This window comes from Crocodylus porosus, unplaced genomic scaffold (genome assembly GCF_001723895.1).
Source record: "Crocodylus porosus isolate Cpor-Errol unplaced genomic scaffold, CroPor_comp1, whole genome shotgun sequence".
Lineage (NCBI taxonomy): Eukaryota > Metazoa > Chordata > Crocodylia > Crocodylidae > Crocodylus > Crocodylus porosus.
Genome location: NW_017728886.1, coordinates 5,355,401 through 5,374,220, shown reverse-complemented (window position 1 = coordinate 5,374,220; position 18,820 = coordinate 5,355,401). Strand labels below are relative to the sequence as shown.

The following is an 18,820-nucleotide window of genomic DNA, read 5'->3' as shown; positions in this document are numbered from 1 at the left end:
GGCTCCTACCCTGGGGGTGTTTAAGAGGAGGTTGGATGAACACCTTGCTGGGGTCATTTGACCTCCGTACTCTTTCCTGCTATGGCAGGGGGTCGGACTCGATGATCTGCTCAGGTCCCTTCCGACCCAACCAACTGTGAAACTATGATAGGAAGGGCCTGCCTTGCCCCATACATGACTCTTGCTTTGTCCTCCTAGTGTCAACTTTTCCTCTGGGTTTCTGCTTTATTATGGTGATAAGTGTCTTGCTTCTGTTTGGAGTTCATATTATTCAGCAAGCAAGAGATACTCTGGAGTGTTTTGCTGGTCCTGCAATCTGTGCTGTGAGTTACAGCAGCACATGAACTGGCAGATCATCAGCCCAGGCAAGTGGGTTACATCTGTATGTGCATTCGTGACTGCAGTCACAGAAGAGGTGCTCCATCAGAAAGACTGCTGGCTTGATCCGCAGTTCGTAGTGACTGCTGTTTCCCAGCACACTTGGCTGCTAATACAGTATTTCTGAGTGAAACACCATTGTCCACTTCCTTGCATAAGACACCTTTATCACATGGTGCCTGCCTGATAAACTCTTACCACGCCACATCCTTTCCAGTCTATGACCTGCTGTAGATTACCTGCCAGATGTCTCAGAAAAAAGATATCTGAAGCTCATGACATTTGTGATGTGTAACCAGAGATTGTCTCTGCTTTGGACAAAGAAGCCGGTGTGGGGTGTGTGTCACTTAAACGCTTTCCTTTCCTGTTCCTAAATCCCATAGGGCTCTGGGATTCTGCTTTTGGAAAATGACTCTATCTATGAAGGCAACTTCACGGAAGATCTGATGTTCGTTGGGAAGGTGAGTGTTTCACCGAATCTTAACTCAGCTGCATTACTGCTTGTTTGTTCGAGAAAGCTTAGACTTGTGTTAGAAGTTAATCATTTTCTCCCTAATTAGACCCTTAAAGTTCCTTTCACTTGGTCTTGTCTGGATCATGCTAGCAATTTTGGAAGGCTACACTTCAGAATGGACCCTTGTTCTCATCATCCACCTCTGGCATTGCAGAATCCGATGCCAGATTTGTATTCTAGGATACAAACTTTCATTTTCTTTTTAAAAATAGCTTCCAGCCTTCATAATGGCTGAGCAAAGCCTGTGAGAAGAACAGCAGAGAAGTACCAGAGTCTGCAATGGCATAAAACAATGGTTGAAGGATGACCTGCCCTGTTTGATTTATCGACTTAACTTCAAAAACTGAAGAATGACCATTTAAATGTCAACCTTGTCATTGCTGATCACTAACTAAATTAACCAGCTGATGAGCTCACCCTTCAATCTTCTAGCTTGCCACTACAAATATGCTTTGCAGATGAAGCATGGAGTGAGTGGCTGGTATCCTATTGATCTGCTTTCAGAGTAAATAAGTTGGGTGCTCCTGGATGAATGATAAGATATCTTAAAGGCAGCTTCCTCCTTCTGGTTGGTAGTCCATGGCTGCTGGTGCCTGCCACAGCTTCTAGGTAGGCTGAGATCTAATTTAGTTTGAGCACTTGGACACAACTATATCCAAAATGAACGTTCATATTGGGTGGCTGGTTTTGAAAATCTCGGTTCTTCAACTTAAGCAGCAAATGCCCTGCTATTGGCATCAAAGATCCAAGGTTCAAACCCGCAAAGGATTAGCTATGGTTGTACTCTGTTTGGAAGCCAGTTTATATTGACCTCTTTAGTTTGAATCAACTTCCTTGTAACACTTCCAGCTGCCCAGGTGAGCTGTAGCTTCCCCAGGTCTTGAAACCATGAGTATGTGGTTTGCTTTGGTAGCAATGCGCGTTTGCAAGAAATCCATTATCTCCTTAAATCCAACTCTATTGTCCCTTTGCTCACTTCGCCATACCCATGGGCGACTGGTGCCTCCTGAGTCTGTGGGGGTACCAGATCACCAACTGGGGGGGGGTCCCCCAGTGGCCAATTGCCAACAGCAGCCAATAGTTGAGCCTGTGGTGCTACCAGGGGGTGCACGGCCAATCTCAGGGGGTGCACATGCACCCGCTTGCACCCCCTACGCATCACTAATGGTCATACCTTCTAGTAATTTAAGGAACACGGAAATAACTAAGTGAGAATTAAAGTTTCCTGATCCTACTCAGCCCAGTTACAGGTTAGACAAACACTTGGATGAGAGAGTTTTAATGGGAAAGTCTCTGCTTTGAGCAGGGGGTGGATTAGATGAGCTCCTGCAAGTCCTTCCAGCTCAAATTTTCCGTGATTCTTTAAATTTCTTGCTGGACTACCATCATCCTACTGGCATAAGGAATGTCCGTCAATGCAAGTGCATTTCTGCATCTTGTCTGGAGATCCTTATGGAGTGAGGGAGAATGAATAAAGTTCCCATGCTGGAGCGTTTCAAGTCTATGGTCTTTCTGATGGCAACGGACTTCCTTTCAGGGATTGCATCGACTTCTGGGCTCTGTGGGAGGGGAGCTTGGGTTAAGTTTCCAGTCTCCCATTTCCCCATGACCTCCCATTTCTGTGTTTTCCAGGGAAAGCTGACCTTTGCCAATGGCTTCACTCTGGAGGGCACCTTTAGTAACAAGTCCGGTCAAGGGCTGCAGACGCAGGGAGTCCTGAACACTTCCAGCCATCAGCTGGGCGACAGAATGATCAAAGTGTAAGAAACAGCAACTAATGGCTTGGGAGTAGGTCCAGATTTAGTGAGCCTATAGAGGAGGGCCAAAAGAGGTACCAGCAGACAGCAACAAAGCTGTAAGCAAGAACTAGAGGCCACAGTGCATGACAAAGTTTGCAAACGCTCATGACGTCACAAACGTTACAGGAAACTGAATGTGGAGAAACTCTAAGACTCTTATAAGGCCCCCAGGGGATTATGGGGAATATATTGTGGGGGAACTCAGCCTAGAGGGAAGAAAGGGGATGCTGGCCTTGCACACATTGGTTTCCATTTGGCACTACTCCACTCAAATGAAATTGTACAGAAATGGTTCAGCTGTTTCTGTGACTGTCACTGGGCACGTCTAAACAAGACGTTTACTGCGCAGTAGCCTAATAATACAGTGCAGTCACATGTCAATCCAAAACCATGCTAAGACGCGACTGTGCAGTGTTATTAGGCTACTGTGCAGTAAGTGTCACAAAAAACCCGTGCGCCAGCGCTACTGCACAGTAACTGTAGCTACTGCACATTTACTTAGTACTTCATTAAGCAAGTACTAAACTAAATGCACTGTAACTACTGCACATTAATGTACGTGTAGACACACTCACTATAGAATTCGGTACATGTTACAAGGGGGAAAAAATGTAGTCTTGTTATTGCTCAATCAATTCATTGGCAAGTGCTTTAGGCCACAATGGCCCATCCATGACTTCTGGGCCTAATGCCTTGTCCTTCCAGGATGGTCAGTCTAACTTGACCTGCTGGATTCCTGCCTGTTGTTCCCAGTTGCACCCACTTATGTTAAATGCCTTTGTGCTTGAGCTGTTTGGGTTTATGACGGCATGAGATCAAGAGAGAAGGAAGTTGATGGCCATATGGAAGAAGGCGTCAGATCTGAATTCACTGACATCTCTTAATTGTGCAGTCAGTTGGGTCTTAACAAATTCCCAGTGGAGGCGAGATGGTGGGGAATCTACGACCAGTTTTTGGGGTTCGTCCACTCTGGCTGCAAAGAAGAAACTGAGGAGTCTTTCACGGGGTTTCACGTGCAGACAAGCAAGGAGCTACGGAAATCTCAGGAGTATCTCTGCTGCCAAAGGTGGGTCATGGCTTCCCAGTGCGGCGGAGCTCAGTTGCACGGTGGACTTGTACTCGCAATGTGTGTCGCTCGTGTCTGTTTATGTCACCTCCTCCCTGTTTTTCCCCTTGTTCACAGGCTCAGTATCACTTCATTGAGGCAAGTGCATTGTATAAGCCCAGAACCAATCAATTCTTCTTGCTTAGCATGAGGTGAATGCACATATAGGGATCTTTTTCAATACAGGTGCTTACCAAGAGAAGAAACTTGAGAGGATTAAAGTTGTTAACCTCTAGAGGCCCCTTCAGCCCTACTTCTGTCTATGACTTGGCCAGTCAAACTTGTCTTGTATCATCTGGGGGGGATCCTAACGTCTCACTGACTGCCTCAAGTCACCCTAAGAATGGTTTATGTGTGCCTTTGGGGAAGGGAAAAGGTACAGTGAAGTAATACTCATCATGAGATGGACCATAAATGCAACGAGGCCTACTTCTCCTGTGCCTCGTGTGTCAGTTCACACATTTGCAAAAGTCTACCAGGAATGTGATTATAATGCCTGGAGGTCTAAGGTAGAAAATGGGTGTGATGTGTGTAAAATCTCATGTCACTGTCATGCTTGTCTTGCTCTCTCGCAGGGGGGCTGAGGATGCACCTGGGAAGATGGAAGACATCCTTGAAGAGCTAGTTCAGCATCGCGAGCCGGAGCTGCTGCACTGCTATCTACAAAAGGTCTGTTTGAATGCACCCTTGGACCTTGCAAAATGGTCTGTGCCCTCAACAGCCCTTAATCAGGTCTGTGACTGTCAAGCACTCAGTATAAGCAGACCTTGGTGCCAGTGCAGAACAGGTCTGATTGGCATTAAACTCCTATAAAACAAGTGAGGGGTCCAAAAAAACATGGAGGGAAGAGGGAGAACAAGTTCAACCATACAGTAAGTTGATTAGGGGTGGTCCCATTCTAGCTAGTGACTTACTGTTGGTTGCTGGTAGCTCCTTCCCCCACTTCATCTCTAATTCTCATGTAGCAAAGACTCGGTAGCCAGTTATGCCACAAATCATTTCCCCCTTCTGAATTATGCAGTGAGCTTTGGTGTCGAGGTGGTCTGTTTTGGAGACTGAAGTTCCCTGCTCAGCTTGGTAGCCCGGTTTATGGCACGACAAGCCTACTCATTCCTTAAATCACACCTTTGGAAGAGCCAGCTCCAAGAAATTGCCCAGTGGCATCTATGTACTTTCAGTGATTAGCTTGTGCTCAGGTTGCCTGCACGGGTGATAACGAGAGACCCTGATGTTGATCCTTCTTCAGGTTCACCGACAAAATGCAACTTGCAAAGCAGTAGTGCCATTGGTGGGAGTAAGCCTTGGTCAAGAGAAATGTGACTTTCTTCCAGCATGATACGGACACAAGACCTGTGCTCATTTTTCCCAGATTAATCCATCTTGGTAGTGAACCAAGGCCTGGGGTTTGACCATCTTCTCTGTCTCATCTTCCAGTCTCTAATGAAGTCCAACATCTCTCCATTGTTTTTGCAGGTTCTGAATTCTTCCCTCCATCCATTAGGCAAGCTGCTGAAGACCCTGACATTAGCCTTTCAAGCAACCTACTCTGGGACAGGGGCAAACAGACACCTACTGAACATGGCCCAAGAGGAGGTCAAGCACTATGCAAAGAAAATATGGGAATTTTACCAGTAAGTTCAGTGTGGGAATGGCTTCCTCATGCTACAGGAGAAGGCTTGCCGAGCAGGACATATAGCTTTTTCCCTTGGGCTAAGAAGAGACATTGCATTTGTCCCTGGACAAGTTGTGTCTGTACTGTATTTTGTCCAAGAACAGAAATATCTTAGGGTAGGTGGGTACACATGTTGCCCTCCTAATCAGGGTTTGGCGAATGGCTGAATGCACTGCTGCTTTTCTGCCAGGCATTCAGTGGTGTAATCCTGCAATAACTGTTCAGATGCATTTTGTAACATCTCAGGATAAACTGTTAAGACTTCATATCCCATCAACCTTTTTAGGATTTATCAAAGGGACAATGGACATAGCCATCTGAACCATTGCACTTTGCCCCAGGATAAAATGGCTTATCCCAGGACAAATGCGGCATCTTTTTGTAGCCTTGGTGACTAGAGCTGGTTTGTCACATCTGCCACATCTGTCCAAGCCAAATGCATTTCTCTCAAGGAAGTTCTTTCATTTATGAAGCTCTGTAGGTGATCATATAACAGTAGTGGTGTCATCTATACCCAGTACTTTCTTACCTCATTACTTCATATGCAGATGTAAGAACATGGACATAATGAGACTGGATGAGCTCCATCTAGTTGTGTATGCTGAGGGTTGAGTTTAGCTTGCAGAACGTCAAAAGTAGGCTGGTGCATGCCTCCCCAACTTGATTCAGCTTCACTCAGGTTTACTAGGCTTATGAGTCAAACATCTCCACTTGTGGATGGAACAGACTTGGGTTGGAAAATTGGATATCATGCCAGGGTATCATTTTAGTTGCCCTTTTCAGAATAGAGCCATACTTCCGATCCGGGGTTTCAAATTTACCTTGCTCTCCTCCCCATTGGACCATGGGGCTCCCTTGCTGGCCAGACCCAGCTGTGGTGGCAATGGTGGGTTGAGCAGCAGGTGCGAGGGGTGACATAGCCATCACTTACCCCCTCTCACCATTGCACATTCTCAATGGGGCGACATGTCCCATATTTCAGCAGCAGGCCCCATCTCCAAATTTTGGGGCCCTCTGGGAGCTCCATGCACCAGACTGCATGGGCTGGATCTGGCCCAGGGGCCATATGTTTGACACCCATACTTTTAGTTGATGTATTTTTAGAATTGAGCCCATTATACTCACAGGTAAGTTAAGGGCGTTCTCTGGAGGAAGAGGCCTCAATGCCTCTTAACCCTTCAACTCATATGCTACATATAGGGGTACAAGGAGGAGTTGTTGACTGAGATGGGAGTTATACTTCCCCATCACATCTGTCTGATACTTGAGCAAGTATCCACGTGTCTAGAGATGTCGCTGTTTCTTGATGGGATTAATTACAGACTTAGAAAATTCATTTTTGTGCTTAACAAGGATCACGAGGGATGAATCACTGGCCCACACATCATCTTTGGGCACGAAACTCCTTTCACTCAGAGGTTTATATGGGAAGTTTCCAGTCCACAGATCCCACACTGTCTCTCCAGAACATGTGGTTGCTTTTTGAGAGTGAACGGACTCCTTTTAAGTTACAAAAGTTTTAGTGCGCAAGGTCTGTAACATTGCTGTGCTAGCTTCCTATTTTGAATCCTGGGCTAGTCCTAATTCATCTGTAAGTGATTTGCTCTTTATTAAATAAAAAAAAAAGAGGCTAAATCACGATTCTTGCTTTCCTTTCAGGGGTTTGCTACATTTGGCCCTGGAGCAGAAAGGCCAACCATTGGCAGAGATGGAAGATGAAGAGACAAGGTAGCTGTGGCTAATAGTCATTTGGTTTTAAGCCTCTCACATTGGTGGCATTTCTTCCAAAGAAATGTTTGTTTGGAAATCCATTTGTTTCTTGGTGTTTGGATGAGTATATCTAAATGCCTAGGTGAGCATGCTAGGAGGGAAAAAAAATTGCTCTAATGAGTTTTCTTCATTACCAGCTTAATGAGGCAGAGTTGCTAAAGCATCTTTCAGTGGTGTGAGGTTGATTACGTTGCAGGGTGGGTTTGATCCAGACTTGGGGAGAAGGGTGCACTGAGTTGACTGAGTTGTAAATGGGTACCTAGTCCTTTGGGCTGAAGAGGCCAGCCATGAGGTTAGCCACATCCTTCGCGTGTGTCATGGGGAACCAAAACTGGAGTTCCTTAACCATGCTTGTCCAATGGACTTGCTAGACTTGGGTAAATCTTTTTGCCCACCATAGCCAGAAGAAGATGCCCAGTGAGTTTGGAAGGCAGGACAAATGGTGCTTCACGTGAAATAATGTTTCTCTTAACATTTAAATGAGTTATGTGGTTGAACGTGAGACTCTGGGATATGAGATGAATAGGTCCTTCCTGACTGCTGTGTTGCAGCCATCACAACCTCTTCTCCACTGAGTGTGAACACGCAGAGCGTGAATCGCGTGTCTGTTATTGGGATAGCCTTTAATAGCTGTCAGACAGCATAGCATATCAGACCTCTGGAGGGCAATTAATACAGGGATTTATTAGAAATGCAAAAACCTAGAACTTTTGATACCTTTTATTAGACCCACTGAGAAACTGAAGGAAAAAAGCATATTTACTTCTTCACTTTCTTATTCATAGCATGATTCAGTGGCATAGAGCGACACGTTGCAGACTCATAAGGATGTACCTATCAAATACTGATTTACACGTGTACCTCCATTCCAGACAAGGGCACTGCAGCGTTATCTTGTTCTGTACCCAGCACAAAACCACAAGTTCCCTTTGCTCGGATCCCCCCGGCTGTTGCAGTAACTCGTGCTGTTCGCTCCCTTCCAGGCACTACTACCAATCCGACTGATTGCAGCAAGTGGAACATGCCATATCTTTTGCAAGGGTATCAGGTGCTGCCAGGTTGGGCAGCTTCAGCTGTTTCTCGGCTTCAATGGAGTGACAGCAGTCTGGCTCAGCCAACACGCTGCAGGCTGAAACCCCCCTTCCTTGCACATCAGATTCAATTTGTTTTCTGAACGTGCAACGACAAATGCCATATCCTTGTCGGGTCATAGAAAAGTAGGGCTGGATGGGACCCCACAAGGTCATCTAGTCCAGCCCCCCGCTCAAGGCAAGATCATCCCTGGCTAAACCATCCCAGCCACGTGTCTGCCCAACCGAATCGGGAACACGTTAAGGGATGGAGATTGCACAATTTCTCTAGGTAGCCTGTTCTACCCTCAGACCGTTCTGCCTAATCTCTAACCTGAATTTCCCCTGCTGCAGCTTGAGACCATTGCATTTATCCCTGTCCCCTATGGCTACAGAGAAAAGGCCATCTCCATCCTCTCAATAATCACCCTTCAGGTATTTGAAGACTGTTAACAAATCACATCCCTCTCAGTCTTCTTCAGTCTAAATACCCCTTGTTCCTTCAGCATTTCCTCATATACCTTGCTTTCCAGGCCTCTAATCATTTATGTCATTCTCCACTGGATTTTCCAATTTGTGCACATCCTGGCAATGTGTGGCCCCAGAACTGGACACGGTACTCCAGTCACAGTTATGTAGCCGTAATATTTGACTCAAAACTGGGGGAAGGGGGATGAGCTAGACCAACCTTTGAGGTCCTGTAGGTTGACCTTCGTGGATACAGCTTTTGGCTGACCGCAGTAGGGATCATTTGGGTTTTCTTTTCCCCCAACCTCAGCAACCTGAATGCCTACGGCATGATTTTACCTCTGATCCTGCCCTGTTTCTACCCGGAGCTTTCCATGCTCTACATGCTGTATCATGAAAAGGAAGATGACCTCTACTGCCAAGGCATTGTGAACCTCAGTTTGTTTTCTGACCTAAAGCTGCTGGAGTTCCTGGATGTCCAGAAGTGAGTAACACGGCAGCAAATGAATCCTTAAAATACCTGGGAATATATCAATTGGGATGGAGGGGGAGGTTCGCTTCATGGATGTGGGAAGAGAACTTGCCTGCAGGACTTGCGAAGTCCCCCTGAGCTGCAGCAGACATTTAATCAGCAGCTTCTGTAAAGGATGCTTCATTGCAGCAGGACAAAAATGAGCTGACATGGGTGGAGGGCTACATGTTATAGCCACTTCTTCTTTGGTCTCCCTTCAGGCACCTGTGGCCCCTCAAAGACCTCACCCTAACAACCAATCAGGTAAGAAATATCCCTTTGGGGCAGATTCTCAGCATCGATGTGGAAGCAATTACAATGAAAGTGGTAAAACAACTTTAACAAATCATAGAAACATAGAAAATGAGGATGGGAAGGGATCTCGGGTTACATCTAGTCCAACCCCCTGCTCCAAGCAGGACCAGCCCCAACTAGATCATCCCAGCCAAGGCTTTGTCTAGTTGGGTTTTGAAAACCTCCAAGGATGGAGAGTCCACCACCTCTCTGGGTAACCCGTTCCAGTGCTTTACTACCCTCCTCGTGAGAGTTTTTCCTAATATCCAACCTCAACTTTCCTTGCTGCAACTTGAGCCCATTGCTCCTTGTCTTGTCATCTGTGCACAATCCAGCTCCATCCTCAGGGAGGTGAAGGCTGCTATTAAATCCCCCCTCAGTCTTATCTTCTCCAGACTAAATACGCCCAGTTCCCTCAGCCTCTCCTCATGTGCCCCAGGCCGTTTAACCATTTTTGTTGCCCTCCATTGGACTCTCTCCAACTTGTCCACATCCTTTCTATAGTGGGGAGCCCAAAATTGGACCCAGGACTCCAGATGTGGCCTCCCCAGTGCTGAATAGAGGGGAAGAATCACTGCCCTCGATCTGCCGGCAACACTCCTACCAATCAGCCCAGGATGCCGTTAGCCTTCTTGCCAAGAAGGGCACACTGCTGGCTCATATCCAGCTTATTGTCCACTGTCACCTCCAGGTCCTTTTTGTAGAGCTGTTGCTTGACTAGTTGGTCCCCATCCTCTACTGGTGCACAGGGTTGTTCAGATCTAAGTGCAGGACTTTGCACTTGTCCTTATTAAGCCTTATGAGATTTCTTTTGGTCTAGTCCTCCAATTTGTTGAGGTCTCTGAATCCTAACCCTACCCTCCAGCATATCAGCTACTCTCTCCCTCTTTCAAACTTGCTGAGGGTACCCTCCATCTCATCTTATTGAAGGAGGCATGCAAATGTAATTACAGCTGAAGATCTGGGCCTTTGCATACTTAGGTATGCTTCAAAGATCTAGGAATTGATAACAGGTCATAGACATCGGATCACAGGACTACGTGGAGAACAGGATTTTTGGCAATAGATGCCATATATATTTACATACCGCATGCGCCTCTTTTGTGAAAGGAGAACGAAAGGTGGGGAGGGATTTTTCTTCTTAACCAAACTATTCAGAATCATTTTTCTTACCTGGGAGACGCATCCCAATTTTTTATTGCTATTTTTTGTGGGGGAAAGGTAAGTGTGGTATATGATTACATAAGGTATCTTACTAGTATGGCTGAAAATCAGTCTCATCTTACAACACCATGGAGCTACGTGTATGTAGGTGTATCCACCAAGCAGAACCAAAGCAAAGAATAAGAGATTCCCCACTGTGGTAGGTACCGCTTTTCTTCTGATCTTGGTGGTTATGCAGTGTTGGTACAATGCTGAACATACATATTCCACTTCCCTGATGTCTTCACTTTGCAAATATATGTGTGCTAATGAAGTGCTCTTGATGGAAACATGCTTGATATAGATAAGCTTCATGTGCGATCAGCTGGTCATTGGGGCACTAGAAATGACACCCAGCTGTTTGTCTGCCTTTTTCAGAGGCGCTCCCTGATCAAAGATAAGTGCTTCCTTTCTGCCACTGAATGCCTGCAGAAAATAATGTAAGTTGCCTTGCATGATCTCTTAGTGATAAGAAGAAAAGTGCAGGGACCACAGTTTGTGCTTTGTGGAAATCCCGCCCCTACCAAGCCAAATTTTGATCCATTGGAAACAATTCCTCCAAACCCTCTTGACTTGATTAAACATAGAAACAGCTGCTTTGAAATGAAGCTGAAACATCCCAGTCCATTTATGTAAGGAGAACGTTGAGATTTTGTCAACCTTTTCTCCAGGTTTTCGAGTTTGCTTAATTTTTTTTCAGAACATCATTTCTTTAAAATTCACAAGTTCGGTTTTGAATGAAGTGGCGCTTTGTACTGGGGACGAAGGGGCAGCACTGGGGATTTTAGCCTAATTCTCTAGATTTATGATGCAAGGTTAGACAATGTGGTGGTAAAGATACCTGAGCCCAGGGAAAGGTATCCATAAGGAGAGGCTGTAGGTGCAGGGCTGGGGGGTGACTAATGCAGGGGACTTCATGCCTATTTTTTGAACTGCGGTAGGAAATATTTTTCTGACTTTATTTTATATCCTAAAACATGAGGATTGGCAGCCCTTGTAAGTCTTAGTTCAGTTGGTTTAACTGCTCTTTTGTGCATAAATGTCAGCGAAGCTCTTTAGGCCAGGAGCGGTCTGTTCTAATGCATCTGGGTTTTATTACTTAATTTGGTAGTAATGGAGCTTCTTTTATTGGTAGCATGACCGTGGACCCCCAGGAAAAACTGGAGGTCCTCCAGAAGACGTATGAGGAGATTGAAAGCACCGTGTCACGGGTGGCGGGGAAGGACTATAAACTCCCAATGGACGATCTTTTACCGCTGTTTATGTACGTTGTGTCACGAGCCAGGTGAGAAATAGCTTTGCATTTATGGCTGCTAGCAATGATACCTCTCGCCTACACTCGATGATCAGGGCTGGCCAGATTTTTCTGTTGCAACGATTCGAACAAAAACCCAGGTCTCTGCTTAAACCCTTCAGGTTTGCATAGAAAGCAGGTGGGCTTTAGTACAAGACCCCCTTGCAAATTATTCTTTTTGCAAATGCTGAGTGGTAGCTCCCATTCCCACCCTCTATGAGGCTGGCTCCTTAGCCATATTCTTCTCCCCATGAGCCAGAGCCAGGGGCTCCAATGAGGCATCAGCATCCATCTCTGATGGGAGACCGTGGGGCATCGTGGGAAATATGGTGCGAAGGAGACCAGAATAGGATTATGGAGCTCCTCAACTATGTCTCCCTGAGATGTGATTTCCAAAAGACAGTTGCTGAATCAAGGAAAATCAGGGTTGTCTGGAAACTTGTCCTAGCTCTTTCTGACCAGCCCTAAATGACTTACCTTTTGCCTTCCATGCTGCGGACGTTTCGGTAGCAACCAAAATACCAAAGCAGCACAGCATCCACGCCCTGTCCATCATTCCTGTGGGGGAGCACAGTCTATTTGTCTCTTTGCCAAGTAGCTTGAAAGGATCAGAAAAGGGTTGGCTGTTAGATTAGAAAGGAGGACCGCTGGGAACTGTTCCTGACCCTCCTGGAAAACATGACTAATGTATTTGGGTAACAATGGTTTGTAGATTATAGAAGGGACTCTGATGCTACTGAGTTGGCTGATGATTCATAGCCACCAGCGGCTGGAAGGGACCTTGCCAGATCATTGAGTCCAGCCCCGCTGCCATAGGCAGGAAGTCTGCTGGGGTCAAATGACCCCTGCAAGATTAGCATCCAAATGACGTTTTCTAATGTCCAGTCTAAATCAGTCTTCCAGGAGTTTGCGGCCATTAGACCTAATTATCTCTTGGGGAGCCCTGGTGAACAGATGTTCTCCCAGATCCTGGTGCACTCCCCTTATGTACTTATAGGCAGCCGCCAGGTCCCCCCTGAGCCTGCACTTCTCCAGGTTGAAGAGTCCCATGTCCCTCATCCTCTCCTCGTAAGGCTTGCTCTCTTGGCCTTCGATCATACCAGTGGCTCTCCTCTGGACTGAAGCGCGGGGCCCAAAACTGGATGCAGTATGCCAGCTGCAGCCTTGTTAGAGTTGAGTAAAGCAGGAGGATGACGTCCCTGGTTTTGCTTGAGATGCATCGGTGGATGCATGCCAGAGTTTGGTCTGCTTTGCTGGCCACAGCGTTGCATCGGTGGCTCATGTTCATGTTGTGGTCGATCAAGACCCCCAAGTCTCTTTTGATCGTGGTGCTAGTGAGTGTAGCACTGCCAAGCCTATAAGTATGATGCTGGTTTTTCTTCCCAAGGTGGAGCACCCTGTACTTCTCTGCATTAAATGCCATCAGGTTTTGGTCCACCCACCTTGTGAGCCTGTATCCCCAACCTGTCCCCCAGTGCGACCGCCTTCCCCCTTAGTTTAGCGTTGTCCACAAACTTTGCCAGTCCACAACTGATGCCCAAATCCAGATCATTAATGAAAATGTTGAAGAGTACCGGCCCAAGTACTGAATCCTGAGGGACACCACTAGTCACCTCGTGCCATGTTGACTTGCTCCCATCAACGAGTACTCTTTGGGTCTGACCCCAGAGCCAGTTCCCCAGCCATCAGACTGTGAGGTGGTCGAGGCCGCAGTTTTCCAGCTTAGCCATGAGGACATCATGGGAGACCAAGATTAAGCTTCCACAATATAGCAAGAGCTAGGAATTAATAAGAGCAATCTAACCAACCTACTGCTAGGAATTTAAGACATACTTGGAAGAAATGTTGCATGTGCTCCCCTCACTAGTTTAGAGGAGAGGAATGCGAGGTTCAAGAATGAACATCCTTGATACTCGATGCATTGTGATTATGGAGGTTCCCAGGGCAGTGTTTTGCCATCTTCAGACCTACAGACGGATGCTGTTTTCCTAGATTTGGCATGACCACCCCAGTCCAAAATAGCTCTGAGCACCATGCCTATCTGCAGTTGGGGATGATGTGGCAGAAAAGTCACGGTTTGGGGTTTCTTAAGTACTGAGCACCCATGATTCGTGATAAAGTCAGGCATACAGTCCCTCAAATCAGGCCCCACTAGATTAAGGTCACACACCAGGGATTGGTGACTTAAGAATTTCTGTCTCCACTACTAGACCAGATATATACGTAACACAAGGAGTCATGACAAACCTGGCTCCTTTTTTTGTTTTCTAGTATACAACATCTAGGTGCAGAAATACATTTGATCAGAGATTTGATGAATCCTACTAACACAGGAGGGATTTATGACTTTCTGTTAACAGCACTGGAGGTAAGAGAGTTTAACAATGCCAATCAGACTGTAGCAGGAAAGACTTGATGAAACTAAAGTACCTTTTTTGCTTAGCTTTCCTGAAGACAGGTGATTAGCTCCCCCCGACCAGGGACGTTTTTGGGATAAGTACATTAATCCAGCTATTATAGAAACCATGCCACTATCTACAGTATTTCAGTCTTAGATTATATTCATCGCTTCTCTTCATACAAAAAATCAAGTAGTTTTGATTTAAAAAAGAAAACGGGGGGTGCAGGAGGTCTGTAAGAACTTCGTAACATTGACACAGGTTATATGGTAGACCTAATCCTGAGCAGTTTTCGGGGCAGCGCTTCTCAATCTCATTAGACTCAAAGCACCCCTTGGAAAGTGCCACCTCTTAGCTTTCACTTGTTTTTTGACTACCAAAAAAATAATAGAGGAATTCTTCTGTTGCAAAGAACTCAGAAAGACCATCACAGGTCTGGCACTAAGGATTCCTATTTGAAATCACTGGGTTTATCTTGTGAATTGTGTAGATATTTGCTCACTTAGCAGTGCTAATGATTGTACGGCATCACATGGTGCCCTTAAAAAGATCTCATGGCACCCTAGGGTACACCAGTCCTTTGGTTGAGTGACAGCTTTAAGATTAGATGAAGACTACACAAGTAGCTTGCACCCATCTGGCTGCAACAGCAGCATCGATTGTCCATGGTCTGAACCTTGGTTGGTAGACAGCAGGTGCTAGAGACCTTCCCTGTCTTGCCATGCCGATTAACCCTGGGGATAATGTTTGAAGTCCTATTTGTAGTTTGCAAACTCACTCTGATCTCAGCATACATGCGTGAGACTAGAATTTGGCCCAATCTACTGAAATGGATGCCCACACATCTCTTTACTGACTCTGCTCCTGTTGCTTTGTCCAGTCTTGTTACGAGCACATTCAGAAGAACATCAAGCTCCATCACAGAGAGACTTGGCATTCGTCACGTGATTCCCGATGTTTATAATCCAGGGAACTCTGGTTTGTGCATTTTGGTGGAAGACTCATAGGTGAAGGAACTGAGTCGCTGCCCCTCCAGTTACCTTTCCAATGGGAAGAATGCTTATTTTGGACCCGAGCTTTTATTTATAGTATAAAAGCCTGGACTCGTTAAGATACCACGATCAAGACGCTTCCCTCCAAAATCTCTTGCCCTTGGTGGGACTTGGATCTGGGCTCCTCTCCCTGACATACAATAAAGCAAAAATAGACTCTAATGCAACAGCCAAACTATAATCAAAGCCAGTGAATATTGGCCTGAAATCTGCAAGCCTTCATTTTTGTGTTCTGGGCAAAACCGCTTTCAGAACAAACCATTTTGTGGAATGTGTATTGAAATCAGCATATTTTCCCCTTCGTTTTACAAGTAGCCTCTGCCCTATAATCCCATTTTTAATGACTCTTGTTTTTATGTATTTATTTTGCACTGGCAAACTACCCAAAGAGGGAAAATGTATTTATAGAAACCATAAAATGAAGCCAAAAGAGCTGACCAAAGCTGCATGCCTCGAACTGATCCATGGATAAACTCAGCTACATGGAAACAGAAAAGGTCCCTCTCCTTCCCCCAGTAACTCTTCATGAAATAGTGAAGCTGAAGGCTGTGTGTAGCTGAAAGGAGGATTGCGCCCTATCCTCTTGGCCAGACCCTCTCTGCTCCATCCCTGCTGCATTTTGAAGCTGCTATGGATTCATTCCCCTTGTTTGCTGCTTTTTAATTGTAAATTATTATTTTCCCTTGCTTCCTGCTGAACCCTATTTAACTTCAGGGATGTTCCCATCTAAATTCTTTTGTGCCTTATATAAACAGGCGTTACTCAGCTCTGTAGATGCATAGATAACACAAAGGAGACAATATCCTGCAGCAAAAGATCTCTGCAGTTCTGTAAAGGAACCAACCAAAACCCATTTTAAAATGCATCACCTCCTGCACTTATTGTCTGGTGGAAACACCCTGATCTTCCGGAAATACAATTTCATGCTGATGCATCCTCCCTTTGAAATGGAGCTTAAGGGGCAATATCAGGACAGAGCATGACTTGCTTCTATAGTGCCTTTTTAAAAAAAAGGCAAACTGTGTATATAGAATATTGCACTGAAACCAAAATACACTAAATAGGAATTTATCCAAGTTGGATATTAGAGTAAAAGCTCTATTTAACTGGATTTGAACCTGCTTTTTTTTAAGTCTGATGTAAAGTTGTGCCCTATCTTTATAACGATGCTAGAGACTGTCACCTCATGACTACTGCAAACTTTGTGTGCTGTTGAATGAGTTGAAACTGTTTTATATCAGATTGACTCAGGACTCTTGTTAATGTGTGTTTTATATTTGTATGTAAATAAACCCTATTTCTATTTTTAAAGAGAGAGAGAGAGAGAGTTTGGAAATTATTTAAAGGGTTTCTCTGCCTTCCCCTTTCTGCTCTGCTGTGTTGTTTCTGCACCTAAACCTAGACTATTTTTCAGAAAAGCCTGAGAGTGCCTACGGTGGGTAGTCATCAAGCATGATAATGGAGAATGTAGTCTCCACATTAAGGATTCTTCAAATACAATACAAACGCAAAACCCCGAATCCTGCCTTGCTCCTCAACAAACTGATCCAACAACCAGTTTATTGTCACTGTCATTAAACCAGCACGTTCCTCTGTCTTGTATTGGTTACCCTAATACTTCTTATGATGTTTGATGTAGTATGAGTATCAGACCTATGTTTGCTGGGGAAAGCTGAAGAAAAAGCCTCTCTTTAATTTGGTGCTAGACCACAAACATGGTTGACTAACTGGCCATGTAAAACATTAGCTGTAATACTGTGACCAATTCAAAGTGCTGGGTTCTGGTTGTACATGCTTGAACTGCTGCCCATGTTTGTAGATGTGAGGAGCAAAGCCGAGCTGTTATGGGATGAAAGCAAATCAGTGCCATTTAATCCCCCAATTTAATTTGAGATTATCCCACTTTCTTAAAAGGCACCTGTAACCTAGTCTCTTGACATCAAGTTACAGAACATCCCTCCATGGGTCACTGGCACTGGGGGGAGAGGGGCAAACCCCCACGACTTCTAAGGCATCACCTTATAATGCCTGAAATTCAGAAGGGATCAGTCTGTAGAAGGGACTGGGTTGTAGCAGAAGTGCTGTAGAGGCTCATGTGGGTGAACTGAAAAACTTCTAGTGAGAGATGTTCATGTTGATACATTTAAACACATGGTGCATGGTTATGTGATTGACATTACAGCACTGGAACAGTCTGATAATATGCCTATGGCAGACTGGCTATTTAGGAATAAAGTAGATGTGTTCGAGCCAATTGCAAAGGACAACCTATTCCTGTATTCTGCTGACCCGTCACTGACACAGCATGATTGGATATGCTGGTCTGACTTGGAAACACCACGCTTTAATGCAAGAACCTGAAAGGTTATTGAAGGATGAACACAGAAGGCAGATCTGGGCCCAATTCAAGGTGCTGAACCATAAACTTCACTGATTTCAATGAGTAATAAAGGGCCTGAGCCTAAGGTTGCCAAGCTTTGATTATGCATGCTAATTAATGTGCCTATAGAATTTGTTTGCACATTTTTTTAAGCTGGATCTTAAACTTTCCCATACTCATTGACTTCAGTCTGGCAACTCTTCATATCAATGGAGGCCAAGCTTTTTGGCAGGTGTGCCAGAAATTAACCCCATGCCCTCCAAGTGCTGTTCTGAACTCTTCCCCATGCCCAATTTGCTCTGCCTTCTGCTCCCAGCTCTGTGCTCCCTACCTGCCCTTTCTGTTCCCTGCCCTATCTGGCACTGTGCTGCCTGTCCCCTCCCCAGTCGGTCACATGCCACACACAGAGGCTGCCCATAGCTGATTAATGAACACATTTTTTACCTGGACAAAAAAAAACAAAACAGCTGCAGTGCAAGACAAGGAAAGCTTTTCATCTGTGGATCCTTCATGCTGTCAACTGCAGAGTAGTGATGCAAGTGGCAGACAGCACAGCTGCCTGGGAAGATGTACAAGTCGTCAAAGTGCTGTGTTCAGACTGCAGTGTCTGCTGGAGAGGTAGGTTTGAATCCTGTGCCTGACAAGGAGCTGAACATGTCTCCCAAGATGAGTCCAAGGCTGTGATAATTAAAATGCTCCAGTATATTCAGTTGGCAAATCATGTAAAATACTGTCAATAGCAATCCCCAGGATAGCTCTAGTTCTACATTTCCTTGTTTTCAACACCTGCTTGGAATGTATCCTGAAATTCTTTCATTCTTGCAAGGAAGTTGAGGAAGACCATGCTGTGGTCTGATTTCAAACATGTGTCTACCCCTAGCAAAAGAACTTTGTTGGGTTGAGTCACCCTG

The 18,820-nt window shown here is 45.3% G+C and overlaps 1 protein-coding gene across 7 annotated transcripts in view; it reads left to right on the top strand.

The window, feature by feature from the left end:
* Window positions 1–16,844, top strand: part of ALS2CL (ALS2 C-terminal like) — a 100,714-nt gene extending 83,870 nt beyond the window's left edge. For all 7 annotated transcript variants that reach the window (XM_019529628.1, XM_019529605.1, XM_019529637.1 and 4 more), the window contains 12 exons: window positions 762–839; window positions 2,525–2,652; window positions 3,584–3,757; window positions 4,372–4,465; window positions 5,270–5,427; window positions 7,128–7,196; window positions 9,087–9,260; window positions 9,509–9,551; window positions 11,163–11,224; window positions 11,920–12,069; window positions 14,350–14,446; window positions 15,358–16,844. In XM_019529628.1, coding sequence (XP_019385173.1) covers window positions 762–839; window positions 2,525–2,652; window positions 3,584–3,757; window positions 4,372–4,465; window positions 5,270–5,427; window positions 7,128–7,196; window positions 9,087–9,260; window positions 9,509–9,551; window positions 11,163–11,224; window positions 11,920–12,069; window positions 14,350–14,446; window positions 15,358–15,441 — 1,311 coding nt within the window. In that variant the 3' untranslated portion in view covers window positions 15,442–16,844. The remainder of the gene's footprint in view (window positions 1–761; window positions 840–2,524; window positions 2,653–3,583; window positions 3,758–4,371; window positions 4,466–5,269; window positions 5,428–7,127; window positions 7,197–9,086; window positions 9,261–9,508; window positions 9,552–11,162; window positions 11,225–11,919; window positions 12,070–14,349; window positions 14,447–15,357) is intronic.
* The last annotated feature ends 1,976 nt before the right edge of the window (window positions 16,845–18,820 follow it).